Genomic DNA, 24682 nt, shown 5'->3' with positions numbered 1-24682 from the left:
TGCTGGCTGTGTTTTTGCAGCCTCAGCTTTGAGGAAGCAAAGTAAAGTAAACGCAAAGGATGGGAATGCCTGTCAGATGCCAAGTAAAAAGAAGTGTTGTATAATAGTGCAGAATGAAAAAACAGTCTCTCTTAGAACCGGATAGACGATCAGAGTAAAAGTCAAGAAATATTCTTTGTGCTGAAAAGGATCCTGCTGCAGTGTTAGTTTGATGTAGGCCAAGAGAAACCTTGCATTTCTGATACACAATTAATCAATGTCTTAAAAGCCAAATATTATGGGGTTTTTTTACTGAGCATGCTATTGAAAATGCATGAGTAATTCACATAATTATTGTAATATCTTACATCTTTTTGTAACAGATTGATACAATAGGTAAGAACTTTCTATATAATCTAGAAATATTTACTTAGGTCTAAATGTTCACAATAATGAATTCAATACCCAGTTTTGAAAAATTAATTGATTCTGAAGGATGGACCTATTTAATATCTCTGCCTCATCTGTATAAAGAAAGTAGAAACTGTCTAGAAACTTTGTTTGGTTAGTATATTAATGGTAACTAAGTTGAAGCTCTGAGAGTTTTTAGTCTTAATTTGATTTCTCTTGGAACTGATCCAGAAGAAAACTAAAAGTGCTAATAATTTCCCCTGACATCCAGCAGATTCTGGAGACATGAGGACAAGCATCAACCTTGAAACTTGAGTTTCTCATGTAGATTGTTGTCATTAATTCTTGGCTTTGATTGTTTTGTTTTAATTCAGAAACTAGAGACATCTCTATCAAGGATGGGGAGCTAGATAGTATTATGTATATATTTCATTTACACTGTTAATCTGGATCATTTTCAGCATAGGCAGTTACCAGTATAATCTTATAACCAGAAATGTCCCCTCAGTTCCTACTGGGTTAATATTTATTTATCATTCTGCACCAAGAACGTTACAGGGTAGCACTCAATGTGGCAAAAACAAGCCATAGAAAGAAAATTAAAGAAACAACAAGAACAGAGAGATATCTTGCATTTATTTATTTATTCATTTTACATGTAAAATTAAATGCCCCTATTAGATGGTTTCTTTTTACCCTGACAGAACTAGTCTTTAAGAAGAGAAATGACTCTCAATGACTATTCAGATATACTTAAATAATATATATATATTCATTTAAAGATGCACTTTCCTAACATTAGTATAAAAATCTGTTACAGGAATCTTCCACTGTAGTCTTGTTTGTTGTTTAATTTCTATATGTAAACTGGGGTTTTAGAAATAATTTGGTTTTTTAGGCCACATTCATGAATCTTACTTGCTATGATTTCTATCTGCCATGAAAATGGCAGTCTTAAAAATGCAAATGGGTTCACAGTTGATGAAAGTGTTTAATATGAATACGCAGAGAAAAACTAGGAATGTACCACCTGCATAGACTTGCACTATAGCATACATCTGGGAGGCCTTGTTCCAGAAATATGTGACTAAAAAGTGTGTCAGTTGGTTTTCCATTTTATCTATATAGCAAAATATATAGTGCATTACAATATCTGAGAAGGTTTCTTCTGAGATCATAGCAAGGAATTTTGCATCCCGTTCCTTCAGAAATTAGCAGGTAAGAAAGTTCAATGAGTTTCTACCTGTAAGAAGACACAGAGGAGAAATAACTTTCAAGTACCTCAACTAAAGTAGAATAACATAAAATTTTAAGTTTTTTTAAATTTATAATTTATTTATCTTTACGTAGGCTTATGTAGCATGTTTGTTCATCGTTTCAGAAACAAGTTCTTTCTTGGAACACATGCTGTGCAATTAAAATATAGAACACAATTTAAGTACTGCTGGCTGAGATGATACAATACTTTTTTCCGGGGATCAAGAATAAAAAAAGGACTTTAAACAATTAACCTCATCAGTCATAAATGCTATATAATGGCCTTGTTCAAAGATAACAATTTTTAACATAGACTTAAAATTGAAAAAATGATTGGATATAGAGTTTTTATGGGTAGCATAGTTTCACACAGAGAGCAGAAGTACTGCTAGAGGGTAACTCATATACATGAGTCAGACTGGTTTATTAATGCTACATGCTGCAGTTGAATGGAATGCTAAAAGATAAGTCTATCTTTTTTTAACAGTTCAAGTGGGGGAAAATATCAAATGTCAGGGTTTGAATTTTGCATTTGTATGTATTCTTGCAAGCAGAGTGTTCACAGGTAAACAACTGATGTGAGCTAAATACCCAAATGAAAGTATTATGAAATGATAGCATAAAAAGCCATTACTTCAATGAAAATATCTTTCTGAGGTTTTGAACATGTATGCATTTTGAGCTCGCTTTGATATGGCAAAATACTTGTAACCATGATGGCCTACATCTGCCTGAGCCTCCTGTTCATAAACGTCCTGAGCATTTATGAAAATCAACAGATAGTATCTAAGTGTTCTGTCTCCAGTTAGTGCTATCAATGCATAACACAGTAAATCTTTGTGACAGTTCTGTTTATTGAGACTGGCCATCTGAGTTTGGAGCTACTCGTTATCTGGAGAGTTTGTTCACATTAAAGAATAAATATACAAGTAAGTAGTCCAAACAGAAGTATTGACCTGAATGAGGGCTGATAAAATCACGATTTACTATTACTGGAAAATGTCTGTGGTGGTGTTCACATCTAGTTTCACATCTCTAATGAAACCTAAATAATATTACTTATCAGGAGACGTATGGATCAGATTGTTATGACAGACAGAAGAGGAAAAGAAACATGCTATAGGCGATAATGCAGCATACTGTGTTGCACTTTATTTGGAGTCACCACCCAAGAGTGGTTTTAAGGGAGTGGGGAATTCCAGACAGAAGAATTTTTTTTCCCTTTTTTTTTCTTTTTTCTTTTGTGTGTGTGTGTGTGTGTGTGTGATTGATGCTTTTTTAATATGCCAGAGAGGAAATTGTAGTTAGGGTCACTATGGATTTCAAATACTGTTTAGGCATTTCTGCTTAGTTACGATAGCCTCTGTTTAAACAAACTGTATCTTGACATGTATACGTATGTGAGTATATGTATTGTGTGTATATATATAAATAATCCAAGTTTACATAGTTCTTTTCAAAATTCTGTAACAAAAATCTTAATCTGACTCAATTTTATCACAAAGTAACTAATAAGAAGTGTTACTGAATATAGTCTCATAAAAAATGGATGTGTGTTAATTCTTATTCTGATTCATTATACACATTTCAAGGGAGGTCAGAATAATATTAATCTGCTCAGAAGTATTTTGTGCCAAATTTTTTATTTATTCTTTGATTTGGAACACAGATGATGAAAGGTTCAAAACATGTCAATAAAAACTACAGGCTCTAACTACATATTTATTTTGTTGTCTCAGCATAAGGCTTTATGTCAGGCAATTTTCAGTAGAAGATGGAGACCAAAATGAAACTGAGTTCAGTGGTACATGTGTAGATCCAATAATATATTTTTAATCTAATAAAATGCTTATGGTAGTGCATAGGGTTCTTTCTCTGTACATATGTTGTAGGCAATAAGTGTTAGTGATTGCCCTGAAATAAGTATTAATATTATGTCAAAACTCTATTTTATATGTTTCTTGACTTAGTAGGTCAAGAAATGCCAAACATTTCCTACAGTAATGAGCTTCATTGACTTGTTTACTTTCCGGGGTCTACTCTCTGCAGTTAAAATTGCTAGATGTTGGAAGTCAGTATGTTAATAAGCTGTAGTTCATTCTTCATTGTTTTGCTTTTCTTCCGGTTTGTTGGGTTTTTTTGTCACTTAAATCAAACAAGTGTCTTCAGGGATATTTTTTTATTATTATTATTCATATAATGTAAGGGAAAAAATACCCCATCTGTCAAATAGGCTTTTCTCATAACCACTACAATGTCACATTGTCATTCACCAAGTTTAAAACAAAATCGAAAACATGGTCTTGACTTTTATGGTGAATGCTAAGTTATAATACAACACAGTTTATCAGTCCTGTGAAGAATGCCACAGATGTCTGGAATTCTTACTTCAGAATTCTATGTTAAATGGTAATGTCATATTTTTTTATTTTATCCTCATAAATGTTAAACATACATGAATTCTGCTGCTCTCATTTTGTTTATTTAAAAAGCACAGCATAAAAAATTGAGCTAGACTACATAAGTGGTTCAGAATGTAGTTCCTAAAATGCTTCCAAAATCTGAACTGCTTGCTTTGGATTTACCATCTACTTCCTCAGCTGTAAAGGGCTGATCTCTAAATATTTCTTTGAGTTTGAGAATTAGCTTCTTGTTTAGAGGAGAAAAAAAGATAAAGAAACACTTTGGACTATTTTTAAAAAATATAGAAAATAACATCATACATCCCAAATAGAAGGAAATTGTACTCTTGCATGCTTCTGTATTATGCTTTAGAATAGAATTAAATGGCCTTCGAATGATTTATTGGGTTTTTTTGAGAAGCGTGCCAAAAGTAAAAGGGAGAATCCTTTTCGTTTGAATCATTTGGGATTTTTTAACAATTTTTGTTGTTTTGTTGTTATAAATGAGCTCACTAACAATTTACAATATGTGCCCAGAAAGTCAGGATTTCAAATCACGGCCCTGTATTCCAGAGCACCCACGCTTCCAGAGCCTTTGCCAGTTGGAATTCTCTAGGAACAGGACCGGAAGTACTGGCTTAGCACTTCAATTTATTAATAACTTTACCTTATTTCTTTCAGATACATATGTTATTACAGACGCTTCTATTTTTCACTTCAACAGTCATATATTGTTCATCTCACTCAAGTCCTGGATATCTCATTACTTCTTTCTGTCTTTCATTTTTCTGTTTCAACATTGTGACATCTGTATGCTATCATGTTATTAACAATATTGCACTGTTGTACAATATAGAGCTTTAACAGTTACTCATACTTAAGCTGTTGAACAAATGGTTTCATTTACAAAGCAGAGCACATGTTCCTATTTGCTGATGTCAGTGTTCAATTTCAGTTGCAAGGTGGAAGAAATAGAAGCATATTACCTTGCCTTATGTCAACACAGCTTTGCAGACAGTGGATTTATGTAGAAGTTAGCAGACTGACTAACATAAGCTGTGTAAGCAATATCCAAGAGAAAAGAAGCTGCCTTAACTCTAAAGTAGTCTTAAAATGTCTCACATTAGTTTCTCGCTTAGATGCCTGATTTAGAATGCTATTAAATCAATGTATATCTCTAGAGGGTATTTTTTTCTCTTACATGTTATAAAATCTTTACTGACAGCACAGGAAGTCAGATTCCTAATGCAGGTATGTAAGCTGGATGCTTAAAATAAATGTAAATACTCTTCTGTGATCTTACTATTTTGTTTCAAGACCACTGGAAAAAAAAAAATCTTATTTAAACTGATCACATTTTACATCAAAACTATTAAGAGATAATTTAAAGTTATTTTCCAAGATTAGCAAGTTTGGTTAATTGGGGAGAGTGGGACACTATGTACTATGGACTGTAATATTGTGTGGTTTCAAGAAAGGTAATGAAATATAGTATAACTGATATTAGTGAGGTATATGGAGAAAAGATAGCATAGCTGAATTTTATTATTTAGATGTTTGAAAAAATCTTGAAAATCTTTGAGCCAATTTCCAAATATGTATGTTCAAAAGTGCTTGATCATAGCAGCTTTTTGAATCTCACTGAAATTTGTTGAATGTTTGGTCAGCTGAGTTGTTTCTGGAAGTGCTGCTAAATATCTGTTTGCAAATTTTGGCACTTTAAATACTTTTTGAAAATCACTTTCTTCTGAACTTTTACATCTAATTAATAACCTGTAAATGGCACTTTATGCAATTTTTTCAGAACTGCTTCTGTCTTATATTGTAGAAATGTTCATCCATATGAGCCTTTTTGACTTCCTTACGTACCTGTTAAATGTCCTACATTTCTTTTAAGTTCTTGCTATCTTCTCCTTAGAGATATTTATATTTTTTTAAATTTTGATAAACTGAAGCTTAGTATTCTTTTGCTAGTTTTAGATGTACTCCAATGATTTGAATCTGACTACTGTTATGACCACAAATATTAGCTGGCAGTGAGTAGCATTTCTCTATGTATGTGCTTTCAGTCGGCTATTATAAAGTGCCATTGAAAAAAGAAGTCATCTACTCAGCAAGCTACTTGTATGTGTAGTATTAGTGCAGGCATTTTTCCTCCTGTATAAGCCAGTCTTGGTCTTTCTATAGTCCATGCCAAATCTCCCCTTGACTTACTGGTGCAAAGATTTAGATCTGTGCGCATTTCATCATTGGGCTGAATGATTTTCAACGGTGTAGAAACTCTTTACATCTGTTTACCACATTGTAGCCATCTAATTCAGAAGAATCTCCTCAAATAAGGAAGAACAGAAATGGCTTTGCCCCATATGCTTAACAAAAATAAAAGAGGGGGAGGGGTTATATCCGTAATGGGAGGTGTATGCTTCTCTACTGCGCAGTGCAAATGTTTAAGGGTAATCGTTCATCTGTAGGCATGATACTGTTTGTTTGATTGCTTTCCAAAATTAGAAGCCCTATATTCAAAATTTTATTTTCAAAAATTTTGGTGCTGCTCTTATCTACTGAGGGAATTGTATGAAGGCTTAGGTAACCGGTTCCACTATTTAGTTACTTTAATCATTATTTCACTTGGGAGTTAACCCACTTTAGTTAAATTAGAGGTTAAGCAGGTATTTCTGGATATGGAGTATAGCATTATCCTCTACCTTTGTCAATTACATGTTAGGCAATTGCTGTCATGTTCACTACCCATCAGTAATGTATTACAGCTCTTCTCAGGGCAAGTTCAGATGTGTTCTGTGTACTTTATCTTCTTTTTCATGCTATTAGTATGGCATGAAAACAATGCCTGGAAATACCTTCTCTTTTTTCTCTTGTCCTCCACAGCATTATTGATAAAATTTCCATGGTCTTCCTATACTGATGCATGCTTGAAGCTAACTTATGTGGATGGCTCTTATTAAATATAATGACAATTCTGCTTCAAGTATCATGTGTTTTTAGATAGATTCGTAAAATTTGTGGAGATATGGAGTTACTTTTTTTTAGTAATATAGACATCATAAAAAACCTTAAAGATAATTTTCAAAATTAATATATAAGGAAATTGCTATGGAGTATGTTACCAATAGAAAAGCTAGTGCAAAAGTCTAGATAAACAAGCTACTTTAATTGAAGCAACCTCTCTCATTACTGCAAGTGTTTGAGTAGCTTCTTTGTTTGCAGCTTACTATTTTTCATAAACTTGGATTTCCATTTTGCTTGTCAGAGTTCACATCTAACACACAAAATTCATTGTTCTTTAAGTGAACTTAATTTCGATACATAATATACAGTGTCAGTGATCGGGGATTAAAAGGCAAGCTCTCCCAGAAATGAATCATGGCACAGAAAGAAAGGTCAAAATGAGTCCTTCCAAATCTGTGTTTTGAGACCATGCATCCTGCATGCTATTGAGAGCTCTAAACTTTAAAAACATACTCTCAGTTGGCGAGGAGTTCTTTTCTGATGCATTTCAGCTGTGTAATTTGCATCCTGGTTCAGGCAAACATATGACTGATTCAGAAGTCAATTTTCTTTCTTTAAAAATTGAAGTCTGTATTTAATAGATGGGTGAAACTGAAGTAGCAAAGTGCTCATCTAATCATTCGGGAGCTGGGCTATCAGAAAAATTGTATGGAATTTAAAGTAGTGTGGATTGAAAGCTTTTGTGATTTATGTGTGGTCTAAATGGTAAGCAGGGTTCATTAAAAAATTTCTGAAGGACACAAAGTAACAGAAGAGAAATTAAGTTGATAATGTAAAAGCTGTGAGCTGCAGTACAGTGTGTGTTTACATTATTTGCACAAAAACTATAAAGAAGGAAATGCTAGACCAAGAATTTGGGCCTGATTCACAGTCGCTAACCGGAGAGCACTGTTAGTTTAACATCTTTCCATACCAACTGTTTATGACTGGTTTACTGTGAATTTGCTTCCCAGCATCAGCATAAGAACAGACTTGTGCTTCACACAGCTTGTCTTTTCAAAGTCTGGTATTGTAATTCAAACTCGCCTGGATCAGCACTGTCATACCTTTCTTTTTGTACTAGGTTAACATATAAAAGACCACTATCAAAATGAGTTTTAAATTAATCTCATAAATTACTTGATACTTTTCCCTTGGCATTCATTTAGAAAATTTTTTGTGTTTGTGGAATTTTTTACTCATGTTTTCTGGTTTGGTTGGGTTTGTTTTTTTCCTGATGAGAACTGAGAAGAAAACCCCATTCTTTGTTTACTGCTGTTTTCCACAGAAAATGGGTCTTTGTTTGGTACTTTCATATTCTTCCTCCTTTGGGGAATTTCTGTTGGAAAATCTATTCTTCCTAATACAGCAGGGTTCTGGCAGTAGGCTTCAGCACACCCTTGATCTTATTAGGATAAATTAGGCCTGCTGTTCCTAGGGCAGAACCTCACAGTTGTGAAAGGAAGAATAGAGGTGTATGAAAAATCCCCTTTTTAAGCTTCATCTACTGTAATAACATTAATAATAAATAATTAAGGGTCTCTAACTTCCTTTACCTAACAACATACAAGAGAAAAGGAAAAGTAGGGGACTCTACTTTGAAAGGCACAGAGGCACTCATCTGCCAGCCTGATCCAGTCTCCAGGGAGGTGTGTTGCCTGCCGGGGGCTCGGATCAGGGATGTTGCTGAGAGGCTGCCTGCTCTAGTAAGTCCTGCTGACTATTACGCCCTTCTAGTCGTCCATGTGGGTGCTAGAGATATAGACAGCAGTTGCCTGGAGGACATTAAGAAGGACTACAGAGACCTGGGAGAGGTGGTTAGGGGCTCTGGAGCTCAGATAGTTTTTTCATCGATTCTCCAGGGCAAAGGGGAGGACCTTAAAAAAGCTAGGCGGGTCTGGCAGGTTAATAAATGGTTAGAAAGCTGGTGCCATAGTCAGGGGTTTGGCTATTTAGAACATGGGGCTCCATTTGGGAGGCCAGATCTACTGGAGGCTGGTGGAGCTGGTCTGACAAAGAAGAGGAAGAGCTGTTTTAGTAGGAGGCTTGCCAGGCTGGTCAGGAAAGCTTTAAACTAGATGTGTTGGGGGAGGGGAGCATTGATCCATCCCAACATTCCCGGTCAGTTGCCAGCACCTGTAATAAGTGCTTGGAGAGATGTAGAGATGTTCCAGCTGCCCCAGCCATTGAGTCGGCTTCATTTGGAGCTCGGCTAAGGTGCCTCTATACAAACGCCCGTAGTATGGGGAACAAGCAAGAGGAATTAGAGATGTGTGCAAGGTTACGGGAATATGATGTCATTGGTATCACAGAAACATGGTGGGATGGCTCCTATGACTGGAATGTCGGAATGGAAGGTTACAGGCTGTTTAGAAAAGACAGGCCAGGCAGACGGGGAGGGGGCGTTGCTATCTATGTCAGTGATAGGCTAGAGAGTATGGAACTCTGTCTGGGGATGGGTGATGAGGTAACAGAGTGTTTGTGTGTCAGGATCAAAGGGAAAACAGCAACGGGGGACATTACGGTGGGGATCTGTTACAGGCCGCCTGATCAAGAGGACTCTGTGGATGAAGCGCTCTACAGACAGATAGGAGCAGCCTCACGCTCGCAGGCCCTGGTCCTCATGGGGGACTTCAACCATCCTGACATCTGTTGGAGGGACGGTACGGCCCGGCACAAGCAATCCAGGAGGTTCCTTAATTGTGTGGAAGACAACTTCCTCTTTCAAGCAGTAGAGGAGCCGACGAGGAGAGGTGCCATGCTGGACCTTGTGCTCACCAACAGGGAGGGACTGGTTGGAAATGTAACGCTCCAGGGCAGCCTTGGCTCTAGTGATCACGAGATGGTTGAGTTTGAGATCCTCAGGACGGTGAGAAGAGCGTGCAGCAAGCTCACTGCCCTGGACTTCAAGAAAGCAGACTTTGACCTCTTCAGGAACCTCCTTAGTAAGGTTTCATGGGATACAGTCCTAGAGGGCAGGGGGGCCCAAGACTGCTGGCTGATATTCAAGGATCACCTGCTACGTGCTCAAGAGTGTTGCATCCCGACTAGAAGAAAGTGCAGCAGGAGGGCCAGGAGACCTCCATGGATGGACAAGGAGCTGCTGAGGAAACTTAGAGGGGAAAAAAGAAGCTTATAGAAGGTGGAAGCAAGGACAGGCGGCCTGGGAAGAATACAGGAGCATTGCCCGAGAAGCTAGGGACCAGGTTAGGAAAGCTAAGGCCCAGCTAGAATTAAGTTTGGCAAGGGATGTAAAAGATAACAGGAAAGGATTCTATAGATACGTAGCAAATAAAAGACAGGCTAGGGACAATGTAGGCCCTCTCCAGAAGCTATCAGGAGAACTGGCTACCATGGATTTGGAGAAGGCTGAGGTTCTTAATGACTTCTTTGCCTCAGTCTTCACCAGCAAATGCTCTGACCACACAACCCAAGTCTTGGAAAGCAAATGCAGGGACTGTGAGAACGAAGACCTTAGGCCCACTGTAGGAGAGGATCAGGTTCGAGACCATCTTAAGAACCTGAACATGCACAAGTCCATGGGACCTGATGAAATCCATCCACGGGTCCTGAAGGAGCTGGCGAATGAAGTTGCTAAGCCACTGTCCATCATATTCGAAAAATCCTGGCAGTCAGGTGAAGTTCCCGATGACTGGAAGAAGGGTAATATAACCCCCATTTTCAAGAAGGGGAAGGTGGAAGACCCGGGGAACTACAGACCAGTCAGTCTCACCTCTGTGCCTGGCAAAATCTTGGAACAGTTTCTCCTGAAAAACATGCTAAGGCACATGAAAAACAACGAGGTGGTTGGTGACAGCCAACATGGCTTCACTAAGGGGAAATCCTGCCTGACCAATTTGGTGGCCTTCTATGATGGAGCCACGGAACTGATGGACAGCGGCAGAGCAGTTGATGTCATCTACCTGGACTTGTGCAAAGCATTCGACACTGTCCCACATGACATCCTTGTCTCTAAATTGGAGAGACATCAATTTGATAGATGGACCACTCGGTGGATAAAAAACTGGCTCGATGGCCGCACGCAAAGAGTTGTGGTAAATGGCTCGATGTCCAGTTGGAAACCTGTAACGAGTGGTGTCCCTCAGGGATCGGTGTTGGGACCGGTCCTGTTCAACATCTTTGTCGGCGACATGGACAGTGGGATTGAGTGCGCCCTCAGCAAGTTTGCCGATGACACCAAGCTGTGTGGTTCGGTTGATACGCTGGAGGGAAGGGATGCCATCCAGAGGGACCTTGACACGCTTGTGAGGTGGGCCGATGCCAACCTTATGAAGTTTAACCAAGCCAAGTGCAAGGTCCTACACCTGGGTCGGGGCAACCCCAGGCACTGCTACAGGCTGGGCAGAGAAGAGATTCAGAGCAGCCCTGCAGAAAAGGACTTGGGAGTGTTGGTTGACGAAAAGCTTAACATGAGCCGGCAGTGTGCACTTGCAGCCCAGAAAGCCAACCGTATCCTGGGCTGCATCAAAAGCAGCGTGACCAGCAGGTCGAAGGAGGTGATCCTGCCCCTCTACTCTGCTCTTGTGAGACCTCACTTGGAGTACTGCGTACAGTTCTGGTGTCCTCAACATAAAAAGGACATGGAGCTGTTGGAGCGAGTCCAGAGGAGGGCCACGAGGATGATAAGAGGGCTGGAGCACCTCCCATATGAAGACAGGCTGAGAAAGTTGGGGCTGTTCAGCCTGGAGAAGAGAAGGCTGCGTGGTGACCTCATAGCAGCCTTCCAGTATCTGAAGGGGGTCTACAAGGATGCTGGGGAGGGACTCTTCCTTAGGGACTGTAGTGGTAGGACAAGGGGTAATGGGTTCAAACTTAAACAGAGGAAGTTTAGATTAGATATAAGGAAGAAGTTCTTTACAGTGAGGGTGGTGAAGCACTGGAATGGGTTGCCCAGGGAGGTTGTGGATGCTCCATCCCTGGCGGTGTTCAAGGCCAGGTTGGACAGAGCCTTGAGCCACATGGTTTAGGGCAAGGTGTCCCTGCCCATGGCAGGGGGGTTGGAACTAGATGATCTTAAGGTCCTTTCCAACCCTTACGATTCTATGATGCTATGATTCTATGATTCTATGAAAAAATAGGGAATTATTTTTGGTCTCTAGAAGTTAGAAGAGACATCTTCATCTGATACTGATTTTAAATATTTTTTTTCCTGTCATGTGAAATTAGTTATGATTATCCATGCTCTAGATTTGATTAGCACAAGTTCTGCTTGGAAATATTATTGAGAGCCTTAGTGTGCTGAAAGTAGTGAAGAATGCATCAGCTGGCTTGCTAATGCTAATAACTACAACAAATGGAAGACTGTTAGTTTAATAATTGTTTCTGCACAGAAATAGAGATTATAGCACTTATAGCACTTATAAAATACACTTTTAGAGCTGCTTTTATGTTAGTTCAGAACTTTCAGTGCAAGTATCTTGTGTTTAGATACTTCTATTTCAGATCAATTTAGCCTTTTCTGATGTAGCTGACCAGTATAACAAAACCCCCCCAAATTTAAATAGTTTCAATTGACCATCTTCCATTAAATGAGTATCAAATTTAGAAATGAAAATACATGCTGCATATTTCCACTGGAAACAATTCAGTAATTTTCAATTCTGTGTTTGTAGCTAACCCCGTAATTTCATTGAATTTCAGTTAATTAAGCAGTTTCCATCATTGCTTTTTCCCATCAAGGTGAGTGCAATTCCCCTTTCTAAGCTGAGCAGGGAGAAGGCTGAGGCTGGGTATTTTCTTAAGGTGTCTCCAGTGTGAAATAGAATTCCTGGTGTGGGTCTTCAGATAATGGTATGGAGACCATCTCTTTATTCAGGTTTCTGCTCCAGGGAGTGAGAGAAATCTGTTACTAGGCTTTTTGTTATTTCATAGCTAGGTTTTTGGGTTGGTTCTTTTTGCTATTGATGGATGTCTTGCAAAGGGCTTGTAATACACTCATTTTGGAAGTTGATAATAAAGAAATAGAATACCAAAACAGGAAATTATTTCTTCTGTAGTCCATCTCTTATATAAGAACAATCAAGTCAAGCACTGCTGTAGTGCTAGTATTCATAAAGTCAAGAAAGAAAAGAAATCTCATATTGCAAGCAATGGTGTGCATGGATACCATGAGGTATCCATGGGGTTGTATGTTTCCTGGTTGATGGTTTTGTTTGTTTGTTGTTTGTTGTTCCTTTTTGATCCTATCTGGTTTTCATTGTAAGCTTTAACAAAAGTGTGTTTGGCTTTTTTCCTTCGCTTCTAGTTTATGAGTTATCTTGGCACCTTGAGCCATATCGTAGAACCTATGTACACTAACATCTTCGATTTTTCTAAATTATTTCCCACTCACTTTTGGCAATAGATGTAGTGGAGAAATTAACATTCAGCCTGTGATGTTTGGGGAGAAGAAAAGCTCAGTCACGAACTTAGAAATGTTTCAAGTATGTATTCTGTGCCAAGCATGCTCATTCTTTTTCCAAGTTGATTTTCAAAACTGCCTTCTGTGGGCAGCTTTATTTCCTGATTTCTGTTTTGAGAGGGCATGCAAATATTAACCACCATCTTTGACATAATAGCAGAAGCTATTAGTCATTAGTAAGTGTAAGGATTGATTGCTCAGGTATTTTTGAAAAGAAACTAGAGTTAGCAACTTTTCCAGGAAATAGAACATACTAATCATCTAAGAAAGGTCTAGGTATATGGTCTCAGGGCTGAGCCCCAGCAAGTGAACAGAAAAGGACATTGTCCTTTTACCTCATGATTTCAAATTACTCTTGCTCTGCCACATATGCATGCCTCTGAGTAGGCAATAAAGCAACATTTGCTAGGGAGTTCTCTGAATTTCTTGTTCTCTGTGGATTTCTTGTTCCTCCTGGACATCTAAGCCCAAGTTTGTTTAGAGCTGGGCTGTTTTTCTGGTTTGATTCTTGCCAGCATATATTCTTGCAACAGTCTTTGGTTGGAAGAAAACTGCTTGATATGCATTCCTCTGTTAGAGAACTAAAGATCATAGATTAGGGGACTACCTCAGAAGACATTGTTATTCCTAAGGAGTATTACCCATCTCTTGAAGGTAATAGAAACCAGAGGCCCTTTTGGCTCTCCTTTACTTAAAAAAAGGATTTTCTCACTCTGCCTCTTTTGATAAGAGGATGACTACAGCCTCCGTGTGATGTTTTTACTAGAAAGAATGTGTCAGAATTATAACTGTAGATGTATTGTATGAATTTCTTTATTCTTTTACAGACCTATTTTATATAATTCTGTGCTCTCGTTTTCATCTATTTCATATATTTATGGATATTTATAGAGATAAATATAATAAACTGTTTGAGTCAGGAATATGAGAAGGAAAAGGATATTAATCTTGTAGAATTATATTGTCCTGTGTTTTGTAGTCACCTAGCAAGGAGATCTACCTGGTCTAATATATGCTAGGGAAAAGAAAATGTGCAGTCAGTATTTCTTTTTCTCCCCACCCCCCCCAACCCCCCCCATCTCTGTCCTTTTTTTTTTTTCCCCCTCTTCCAATGATTCTTTATTGTCTCCTTTATTCTGTGAACATCTCCGGAAATGAATTAGCGTTGTTTTTTTCTATTTGTAAAACTGCAAATCTAACTATTGTATAAATGGTCAGAGGGCTGGAGCACCTCTCATATGAAGACAGGCTGAGAGAGTTGGGCTTGTTCAGTCTGGAGAAGAGAAGGCTCTGGGGAAACCTTATATCAGCTTCCAGTGCCTAAAGGGGCCCTACAAGAAATCTGGAGAGGACTTTTGACAAGGACATGTAGTGAGTGACACAACAAGAGGGGAATGGCTTTAAGATGAAAGAGGATAGACTTAGATTAGACATTAGGAAGAAATTCTTTACTATAGGGGTGGTGAGGCACTGGCACAGGTTGCCCAGAGAAGTTGTGTCTGCCCCATCCCTGGCAGTGTTCGAGGCCAGGCTGGACTTTGAGCAACCAGGGGCTTTGAGCAACCTGGTCTAGTGGAGGGTGTCCCTGCCCATGACTGGGGAGTTGGAACTAGATGAGCTTTAAGGTCCCTTCCAAGCCAAACCATTCTATAGTTCTGTGATTCTATAAATCACTTGAAAAATAATGGTTCAGTTAACTAAGATCTGTTCATTGAGAAGAGAAATTTCAAGTTTCATCTGTATCACATTGTCAGTTCATTTTTTACCTTTATTTAATACTTCAGTATACTGGAAGAGTCCCAGAATATCCAGGGTGTTGTCAGACTCTGTTTATTTTAGAAGAGTTCTGGTAATTTTTACACACAAACTTAAAAAAATGTGAGGGATGCAGTGATTTCTTTTGCTGGTGTTTGTGAGGGTTATCATGGTTGCTCTTTTTTTGATTATTTATTTTGGTCTTGTTCATCGTGTTTAGACTAGGTTGGTCTGTTCTTGTTCTAATTCTTAGAGGTGAAATTTTACAAGTTTATCAAAAAATACACTGAAGATTCTGCTACAATTGGCAAGGAGGCTGAATTGGTTATAACTTCTGATTTACATTCTGCTACTTGAGACTTGACTCAGTCTTCTGGTGCTCAAATATCTTTTGGCTTCTATGTAGTCCTTTGGAATCAAAACAAATGAATTGGGCTGTTGTGTTTTTTCAAGAATGCCAAACACATTAAAGGTAATGTAAGAGAGAGGAAATAGCAGCTCATGTCTGTAACTGCAGCTTGTCTAATTTGTTATTCTTAACAAATGAACCTTGACTCTTGACTGGCAAATAATAATTTTCAAAAAAATAGAGCATTATTTTACAAGAACTACATGTTCTTTTTTTTTTTTTTTTCCTCTTGAAATATTTTAACTTTGCTCAGTGTTATTCTGGTAATGGTAATAGTGCAAGTTAGTGTAGTTTCTTGATTGATTCCCATAGCCTAAATGGGTCATAATCTGAGTATGGATAAAACCCTGGCAAAAAGATAATCTTAGTAAGGTTAAAATATCTCCTGTCTATTTTCCAGTTCAAGATCAAAGGTGCATTTTTAGAAATGATTTCACGTATTCATTCTAGAGAGTCATGTTGTAAAACACTTTTTTTTTTTACTTCTTTCCTCATACTGAAATCAGTAAGGTGCTTAAGACAGTGACAAATACTGACTTTCTCTGTGTTTGTATCACATTCTCTGTGAATGAATCACATTCTCATTAGTAATATAAATGCTTCTCTCTTCCCAATGCTTATACAAATGCCTGCTTCCACATATAAAGGATTAATTCTCCTGCTCATTGTGCTTAGTGTGTCTGCAGAGAGTATGAATAATCTCTTATCTGATCTTGGCCTCTGTTGTGTTGGACTCTTCATGCAGGAAAAAATCATGTATCAATATGTAAAATTTTGTTCTCTTTTACCCACTAATTTTTATAGTCTCTTAACTTGAGAAGCAAGTCAATGCCAGCAATTCCTTTGTAACTAATACTTTTCTTTAACTGTTTTCCCATTTAAGCCTTCCGCATGTACAGGTCACATGGACTTCAGGGAGTGTTCTATAAATTCAGAAGTTGTGAATTTTGCACATATGATGAATGGTATAGACAACATTTGTTTCTTTGACTGAAATAATGAAAATGGGAAAGTGTAGCTTATCTGAAACTAACTGAAGGTTGTTCTCTACTTTTCTCATCTTTTCCTCCTGCTTTGAGAATTGACACTTCACCATGGTGAACTCTGAAGGAGATAAATAACCAAAACTCTCTGTTATGTTTTCCAATTTTTATTCCAGTCTTACAGCTACTGATTTTCAGATATTTATCACCTGAAAAGAATTATTTTCTTTTTTTTTTTCTGTTTGTTGTGTGTCTTGTTTCACCCTCCAGCAGGGAATTGTTACTACAGTATATAGTCATGTGAGGAATCTCAATAATAGAAGTCTTACAAAGCAGGGCAATATCCCGACCACCTACTTCAGGCTCAACTTTAGATACTTAAAATGCCTGAAATTTCTGTATGTGGTAACAGAAAAGTGATTAAGATAATCAAATGGCAACAAGATTCCCAATCCTGTAACTGAAGAGGATAAATGACTATTAAGTGACATTCAGAAGACTTGCGTATTAATTGTGGACTAGCTCAACTAGTCCAAAAGAAACATGTGGCACAGAGATGGTCCTGAACACCGGCCCTTCTCGGGCAGTTGGGTACTTGGTGCAGGCACCTTAGATACTTTAGCTCACTCAGGTTCAGAACCTAAATTAATCTTCTGAGGGTAATAATCTAAGTAAACATTTAAAATCATAGAATTATGTTAATGGTAATAAGATTTATCAGGAACCAGGAAGCCTTTAATCTAAAACCAGTTGAGAGAGTTTGAACTTGCACTTACTATTTTCCAGAAATTTGCCTTAGTAAGTGGGCTGAGGGCTAGTTTTGATTTAGAAATCCTCTGCCCTTTTTTTCGAGAATGCTCTGCCATGCAATCCTGGAATGCAAGACCTGGAGATGTAGTGAGACCGTGCAAGAGAAAATCTGTCTTTATCCACACAACTGTGACGTCCAGCCCAAAGGCATGGTATATTATGCCTGTGTAGCTATCCAGTCTAAATATTTTATTTTGGTTTTGAAAAAGCAAGAGGATGCTTTTCTGTGCCAAATTTTCTTATAAAGACTGAATTACCAAAATAACAATTGCTTCTCTCTAATGGAAGATGTTATCAGATGTTTGTTAGATAAGAACAAATTGCAAGAGAATAAAATACTAACTACATTCCATTAGTCAGAAGAAGAGCAGTAAGATTTTTGGAAATCTATAAATATCTGTATCAAAAGATAAATTGCTGTGCTTGGTGACTGGAGCAGATAATTCTATGTATGAAAGCTGTGCTATCTGCTGATTCTTGTAATAGGAAAGGAAGTAGATGTTTCTTTTGCATAAATAATCGTATATATTTAAAAATTTTATGCCCAAGGCCTCCAAATATTTAGTCTTCTGAGAAGGCAGGCTTTAGATCTTTCAATTATGAGATGGTAGAAGAACAGAAGGTTTTAAAATAAATGAGAAAAAGATTACTTCTTAGATGCTTTTAGTTCTAGAAGTAGTCCTTAGCATGTACCAGTGTGTTCTGATGTGGAGGTGTAGAATCTACAGTATCAAATCCAGGTTTCTGTATCAGGAGCAAAAGTGTATTTAAATTGCATGGACCTTGAAAGAAAATAGCTTACCAATGTAAGTCAACTTCGCAAGTCTTGGATTGTATTTGACACATAACCCCACATTGTTGTCTGCATGTTTGTGTTTTTTGGGTTTTTTTTTCCCTTAAAAGTTCTTTATATTTCTCAGGGTGGATGAATTGATTGAAACATTTCTCGAAGATAATGATCCTGATAGCACTTTGGACGTTGGTGCTGATATGCGCAAGATCAAGTATTGTTTCGTTCATATGAAGGTATTTCTTTTAAACCTAGATGGCACTGAAAATAACTTGAAGACATTCAGGGTTGGAAAGTGTTAAAAAAAATGGAATACAGTTGAGAGGCATTGGAAAAGAGTAAAACAATTGAACTGTAGCGAACGTAGAGGACTGATAGAAATTTGAAATTTAGTTGGAAAAATTCAGTGACATTTTGTGGAAACCCCAGCAACGATCTCTGTGTATCCATATGTATTCCCAGCACTATGGAGGCTTTATTTTGGACAAACTATGTTGAAAGACGTAAAATGAAGAATAAAAACGTCATATCCCTGAATCTGTTACACTAACTTTCCTGACAGTGTTGTAAGCTCTCCTAAATCATTGAGCAGACAAGGTATGCTTAAACTAGGAAGAACATGTGAAATTAATAGGGAAAGCAATAGAAGATAAGATAAACTTCTGTATTTTGGTATATAGTTTTCCAGTATAATAATGTACACATTCCTGATCTTAATTTATTGTCTTTAAATAATTAGGTTTTAATTACAATGTTAATAATGAAAGTTCTGTAATACCAGAGAACAGCGGAATTTATGTGTAGAAAGAGTAAATTGTACTCTTGGTAGTGAAGATCAACAAATACAACTTGTCCCACATGTCAAGTGCATATATGCACTTAAAGTGCGTATAACTTAAAGTCAATGAGTGGCATGATTTTGTTCTGTCAAGAGTCTAGAAAGCCCTTACCTTTTCTACCACAGTTGGACACTCTTAGGGTAGCGTAAATACCTAATTGGAGGTAAAGTTAAAAGAGTGTGCTTTTTTTTGTTTCTTCTAATAGCAACTAATGAATCATTCAAAGATTTCTGATAGAAAACAGCTCTCACAACACATCTCTGAAGAAAAAGACACTGACAAAGAAGCAGAAGAAGAAGAATTGAAAAAACTGAAAGAACTTCTGCAGCAAAGAGACAATGAAATCAGTATCCTTTGTGAGGGGGGGGGGAAAAAAAAAAAATTTGGTTTTAAGCTGGTCTGGCTGTGATGGTTTTTGTGTGTGTGAGATGGGCATTAGCTGCCTGGAAGGAAATTCTCTCTACTGACCCCACTGTGTTAAAGCAATTACTCAGTTCCCAGCTTTTATGTGGCAGGACTCCTGCTTTGCACCTGCTTCTATTTCAGTTGTGACTCAAACCAAAATCCTGCATCCAAGCACCACTTGGTTTTAGAATGGTCCAGCCAAGATCCAAATACTGTGGACCAGGCCACGTCTAAAACATTCTCCTCGAGCAAATTAAACCATTTTTTAGAATCGGAAACTGTTACTATATAAAGACCAATTTATTACCTTACAAAGAATAGATTTTCCTGTAAGTGTTATTTTTAGCCAAATGAAGTGCTACTTTGGGGACTATTGGACTATTGCCTTTAGAACAAATATTAAACTTGTATTTTTTACATGTAAATTTAAAATTTAAATTAAAGCTGAAGCTTTTTACATATAAAAATACTAAACTGCTCAGCCGTCCATTTCACTGCCTCACAGGAAACACGAGTAGCTGCACTGTTGCGCAATGGGTGGGAATTATTTTTAACAGGTTGAGTGTGGGCAAGACCGCAGCATCACTATGTCCCTAACTTTTTGGCTACTTGGTGGCTAAATTTGACTATGGCAGAGAACCAAAAAAAAATAGTTTGGGTTTTGTTTTGAGTTTATAGGTAACAGAGATTCTTTCACAGTTATTAATAAAAAGCAAACTCAGGTGCATTCTTTGTGTTCAATGATTCTGGATCAATTTTTATATGTTGAAGGAGAATGGCATTTTACATTAGGGTGTAGCATGCTCCCAGTCTGAATTGCGGTGGCAGGAAAGCTTTGCTATTTCTGCTCTGTTACAGAAGATAAGATGTTCATTTTCCAAGGTACACTTTCAAATATGGTTAGCTATAACACTAAGATTTTTTTTAAAAAAATCTTCAATTTTAATATTATTTTTAAGAAAAGCAAAACATCTCAATCAGACGCACTTGTGCTTGATAGATATATACAGCTTTGTTTGCAGAAGTACAACTGATGTAAATCCATGTTTGAGTTATGCAGGAAGAATGTAAGAACTAAGACTTTGAACGCAACACTGATTTACCGAGTCTGCAGCTACTGAGTGGCTGTACGTCAGCATTAGAAAATTAATGACATGTCTAATGTGATGAAGTGGTGGGAAGCATGAAAGCTGTTTAGTCAATAACTGAGGTCCTGCTTGCCTGTAGTAGCTAGGAACTCTTGCAGCAACTGAATTGTAAAATGTTCTATTGTTACTACCTAGTCCAGCTAATAATAGTCCTCAAAGACTGCTTATATTTTCTGCTGTTCATTTAGAAGATTAATTAGGATTATAATGAATAGCATAGCAAATCAGGGACTTCTGTGGTTTTGGCTGAATGCACATAGGATTTTTTATTATAAGCCCTCTATAAACTGTTAGGCAAAATATATTTTTACTAAATATATTTCCAGTAAATACATAGTGTTATTGGAAGAAGTTTCCTATAGACCTGTTCCATAGGAACAGGTAAACTTTATTGTGAAGACATTTTGGTAAACCTTATCGTGAAAAGCTTACAGATGAGATGCACTTGCCAAGTAACCTGCAAGTTAAAAGGTTATTTTTCTTTTATTTGGAAATTTTGTTTATCACAGAGTTTAACAAATAAAACGAATAAATAAAAAAAAAAAAGTCTCACACAATGGCAATAAGATACTAGAGTTTTAATTCCTGTTTGTCTGTAAATGCTTTTATCAGACATGGGTTCAGACATTTTACCAGACATCAGAATGAGATCAACAACTGTGGTCAATGTGTGATTTTACTACTATTTAGTAAGAATGAATCTGCTGTTTGGAAAAACTAAGGTGGATGAATATAATTTCAAAGAATATGTCATTCACATATAGGCTTCCATAATATGAATAGTTCCAGTTGGTAAACTAACTAAACAAATAAATAAAAGGCTTAGGGATAAACAAAATGATTGTTGCTTTATAAGAAAGAGGTCCTTAATAATTTCCTTAATGTATCTTGCAGACATTCTGGTAAATATGCTAAAAAAAGAAAAAAAGAAAGCACAAGATGCTCACTTCCAGCTTAATGCTGCCTCTACTGGTATACTATGTGCCGTGCCTTCATCAGCAGATGGTTACTATTTGTCTGTAGGTAACTGATAACAAGTTTTTATCTCTTAAAGCCAGTATTCTTAAAAATTTAATAGGTGAGCATACCAAATACTGTTCATTGAAAAAATAATTATTTGGCACAGATGGTTGGCACAAGGAATCTGCCACAATGATGAAGTATTGTATTTATTTAATAAGAAAAAGGAAATGTGCTTGATTCCCATCCTGTTCAGATAATGAGTATTAAATGGACATCTGTCTGGGATTAGAAGGTAGTATGTTTTGAGATAAGACTTTTTTTATATGATTGGATTGCACATTATATGGTTTTCTCATTCTGAAGGTAGCTGGAAATCAATTACCCTCTTTCCAGTCCTCTTTTCAATCACTTTTGAGTCAGGGTCAGATATGTCATTCCATGTGGACATGAAGCTGATGAAGCCCTCAATAACAAGGATGCTTAGTGTAAAACATGAAAGTCCTTCCTTAGGTTCACTTTTAGTTAATTTATTTTTAAAGTTTTTGGTCATGTTGCTTGAGTTATTTTTGGACTATATAAGGTGTCCATATATCTCTGCATTCCATAAAATGGCCTGACATTCAGCTACAAGTCTATTCCAGTAGTGTTGGCGGCATTTGGGCTTACAATCTTCCATAATGTATATCTGTTATAATGATATGCCTTAAAACATTATTTCTTAAAATGCTTATGTTGTTGTCCTCAGGGAATACTTAGAATGACAGACATTAAAAAAGCAGTAGAAACACTGTTAATAATACAACACATACAGCCTTGCCAGTATCCCTTAAATCTGACCTCAGGACACCGATTGTCTCTGCAAGAATATAACGGAGTGTCCAGGCTCTTTTATGCCTTTGTGTCTTTGAAAATGACAGTGTTTGCTACCTAATATATAAATAACTTGATTTTTTCTCTTTCCTTTGTTTTATTTCTTAAAATTCTGAAAGTAACAAGCTTCAATATTTATCTTCATATTGTAATATTTATATTTAAGTTCTTGTAGACTGGAAGTTATATATTTTTCAAATCAGTTTGTAGTGTTTTCACAGTTTGATTCTCCATGGTACCAAGAAACATGTTTGAGTAAAATTCACTATGTAACACTTGTAAACATATGCAGAGAGTTTGTCACAAAATGTTGGAAAAGGTATCACTGTGTACTTATACTTTATATAAGTATTTAAGAATATATAGTAATAGTTAATTTTAAGGCCAGAGGGCTCAAGGCGGGGGGGGGGGGGGGGGGGGGGGAAGGATGAGAGAAAAGTTCTGAGGGTCAAAGTCAGTAAAAAGAAATCCAGTATTAGGACAAGCAGTCTATTCCATGATAACATGATAAAAAAAACCCAAAATGCAACCAAACAAAAAAACCCCAAAACCACCAGGGGACTATAAATTACAGATAAATATCAAATGAAGAAAAAACCCTCTGTATCCATATGAAACACTCCACTTTCTTTGTAGGCAAGTTACTGTTTTGAGATCCTTGGCTGCAAAGTATCATAAACCTTCAAGTGAATATTACTATTTTTCTGTTTTATTATAAAGCTATGACAGTGCAAAGATACATTGGCGCATTCCTTGGCAGCCAGAAGGTCTTAGGCTTCTGCTAATGGCTAGGATATAGCTCTCCTTCCTATTGGACTCAGACATGAACACATTTGTATGCTTCAGACTTGATTAATCCTGTTTGGTCTACCGAAGAATGAAGCAAAAAAGAACACCATCTGGAAAAGCATAGTGGTCAACCTACATAGCAAAATAAGTTATTTGCAAATAAGTAATTTTAATACTCTGATATCCACCAAATACATATTCTGACTTAAGGTTTTCCTTTTAACCTTCCAATTTATGTATGGATTTGAAAATCTTTCTCATGATGAGTTTTTGACAGCCTACTGCAGCAATCAGATTGTCAGCTGGCTGGGGAGACTTGTGAAAGAATGGGAAAGAGTTTTGATAGGGACCATAGTAAAAGCATGAAATGTTCTTCTCAGGAGTTAGGAATTACCATAGTCTTCATCAGGACTCATAACTAATTCTTCTAATATTGTCTGGTACTCTTCAATCAATATGGTTATTAAAGAAATTCCAGATGCTTATGTTGTAACCCCCAAAATTATAAATACTGAATCATGCACCTTAAAAGATGAGCTTAAATATTCAAATTAGATTCCAGAAGAGGGAGTTTTAAAAAATACGGAGGTATTAGTAATATTTACTGTTAATATTTTGGAAAATGTATTCTGCATACTAAATTTTCAGAACTACCTGAAACTATTCCTAGAACCTGATTTTACAAGATTTTAAGGATATGCTTCGCTTTAGCTACACAAGGATTACCACAGGGTTTAAGTTTGTGCTTAAATCAATAGAAACAGCAACTCAAACCGTGTAAATTATATTAACCAGTTCGCATGGATTGCGTTGAGTTTTTATAGTGCTTAATTGAAAAAGGTTAACTGTTAAGCATTGCAGTTATCTTTCCTCACATCATCTGAGCTAGTTATTTATGACAATAAATAACAATATTCCTGCAAATTGTTAGTTTCAAGATCCATATAAAACAACTTCCAGTAACTGTAGGCAGATTTATGTTGCATAGTTGCATGTTTTCTTAATTTTCTAGTTGAATTGTTCAAATAAAAAGATTTGATGGTGTCAGTAGGTTCTGGAAGTGCTTCTGTGTTTGTTAGTAAAGAACATGCCTCATCCTAGATTATCGTATATAACTTTTACATATTCAAACTTAGATTTCTGTATACTATTTTTTATGCATTTTGTGAGGATTTTTTTAGCTGAGAATTTTCACGTTGAGATTCAGACAAGACAGCTGGAAAGTAGAAACTCAGAGTTTGCTAGTGTCCTGGTGTCAATGGATTTTTTTTAACTATTTAGAGGTTGCCAATTATCTTTTAAGATTGCTTAGTAATTGAGCTAGCAGCCAATTGTCACAGTTGAAATTTTGTTTGAGTACTCTAAAACTTTAGTAGGATTGTGACCCTATTAATTATTGTAGAGGAGATTGCATGCGGGTATGAGAAAGAAATCATCATACACAG

General features: G+C 36.9%; 1 protein-coding gene across 4 annotated transcripts in view; it reads left to right on the top strand.

Moving 5' to 3' along the window:
• Window positions 1-24682, top strand: part of KIF6 (kinesin family member 6) — a 148972-nt gene that overhangs the window by 46219 nt on the left and 78071 nt on the right. For all 4 annotated transcript variants that reach the window (XM_030500054.1, XM_030500053.1, XM_030500056.1 and 1 more), the window contains exons 11-13: window positions 18354-18459; window positions 19268-19409; window positions 21510-21638. In XM_030500054.1, coding sequence (XP_030355914.1) covers window positions 18354-18459; window positions 19268-19409; window positions 21510-21638 — 377 coding nt within the window. The remainder of the gene's footprint in view (window positions 1-18353; window positions 18460-19267; window positions 19410-21509; window positions 21639-24682) is intronic.

This window comes from Strigops habroptila, chromosome 10 (genome assembly GCF_004027225.2).
Source record: "Strigops habroptila isolate Jane chromosome 10, bStrHab1.2.pri, whole genome shotgun sequence".
NCBI classification, from domain to species: Eukaryota; Metazoa; Chordata; class Aves; order Psittaciformes; family Psittacidae; genus Strigops; species Strigops habroptila.
The sequence above is the reverse complement of the archived record's forward strand: the minus strand, read 5'-3'. Positions and strand labels throughout refer to the sequence as shown.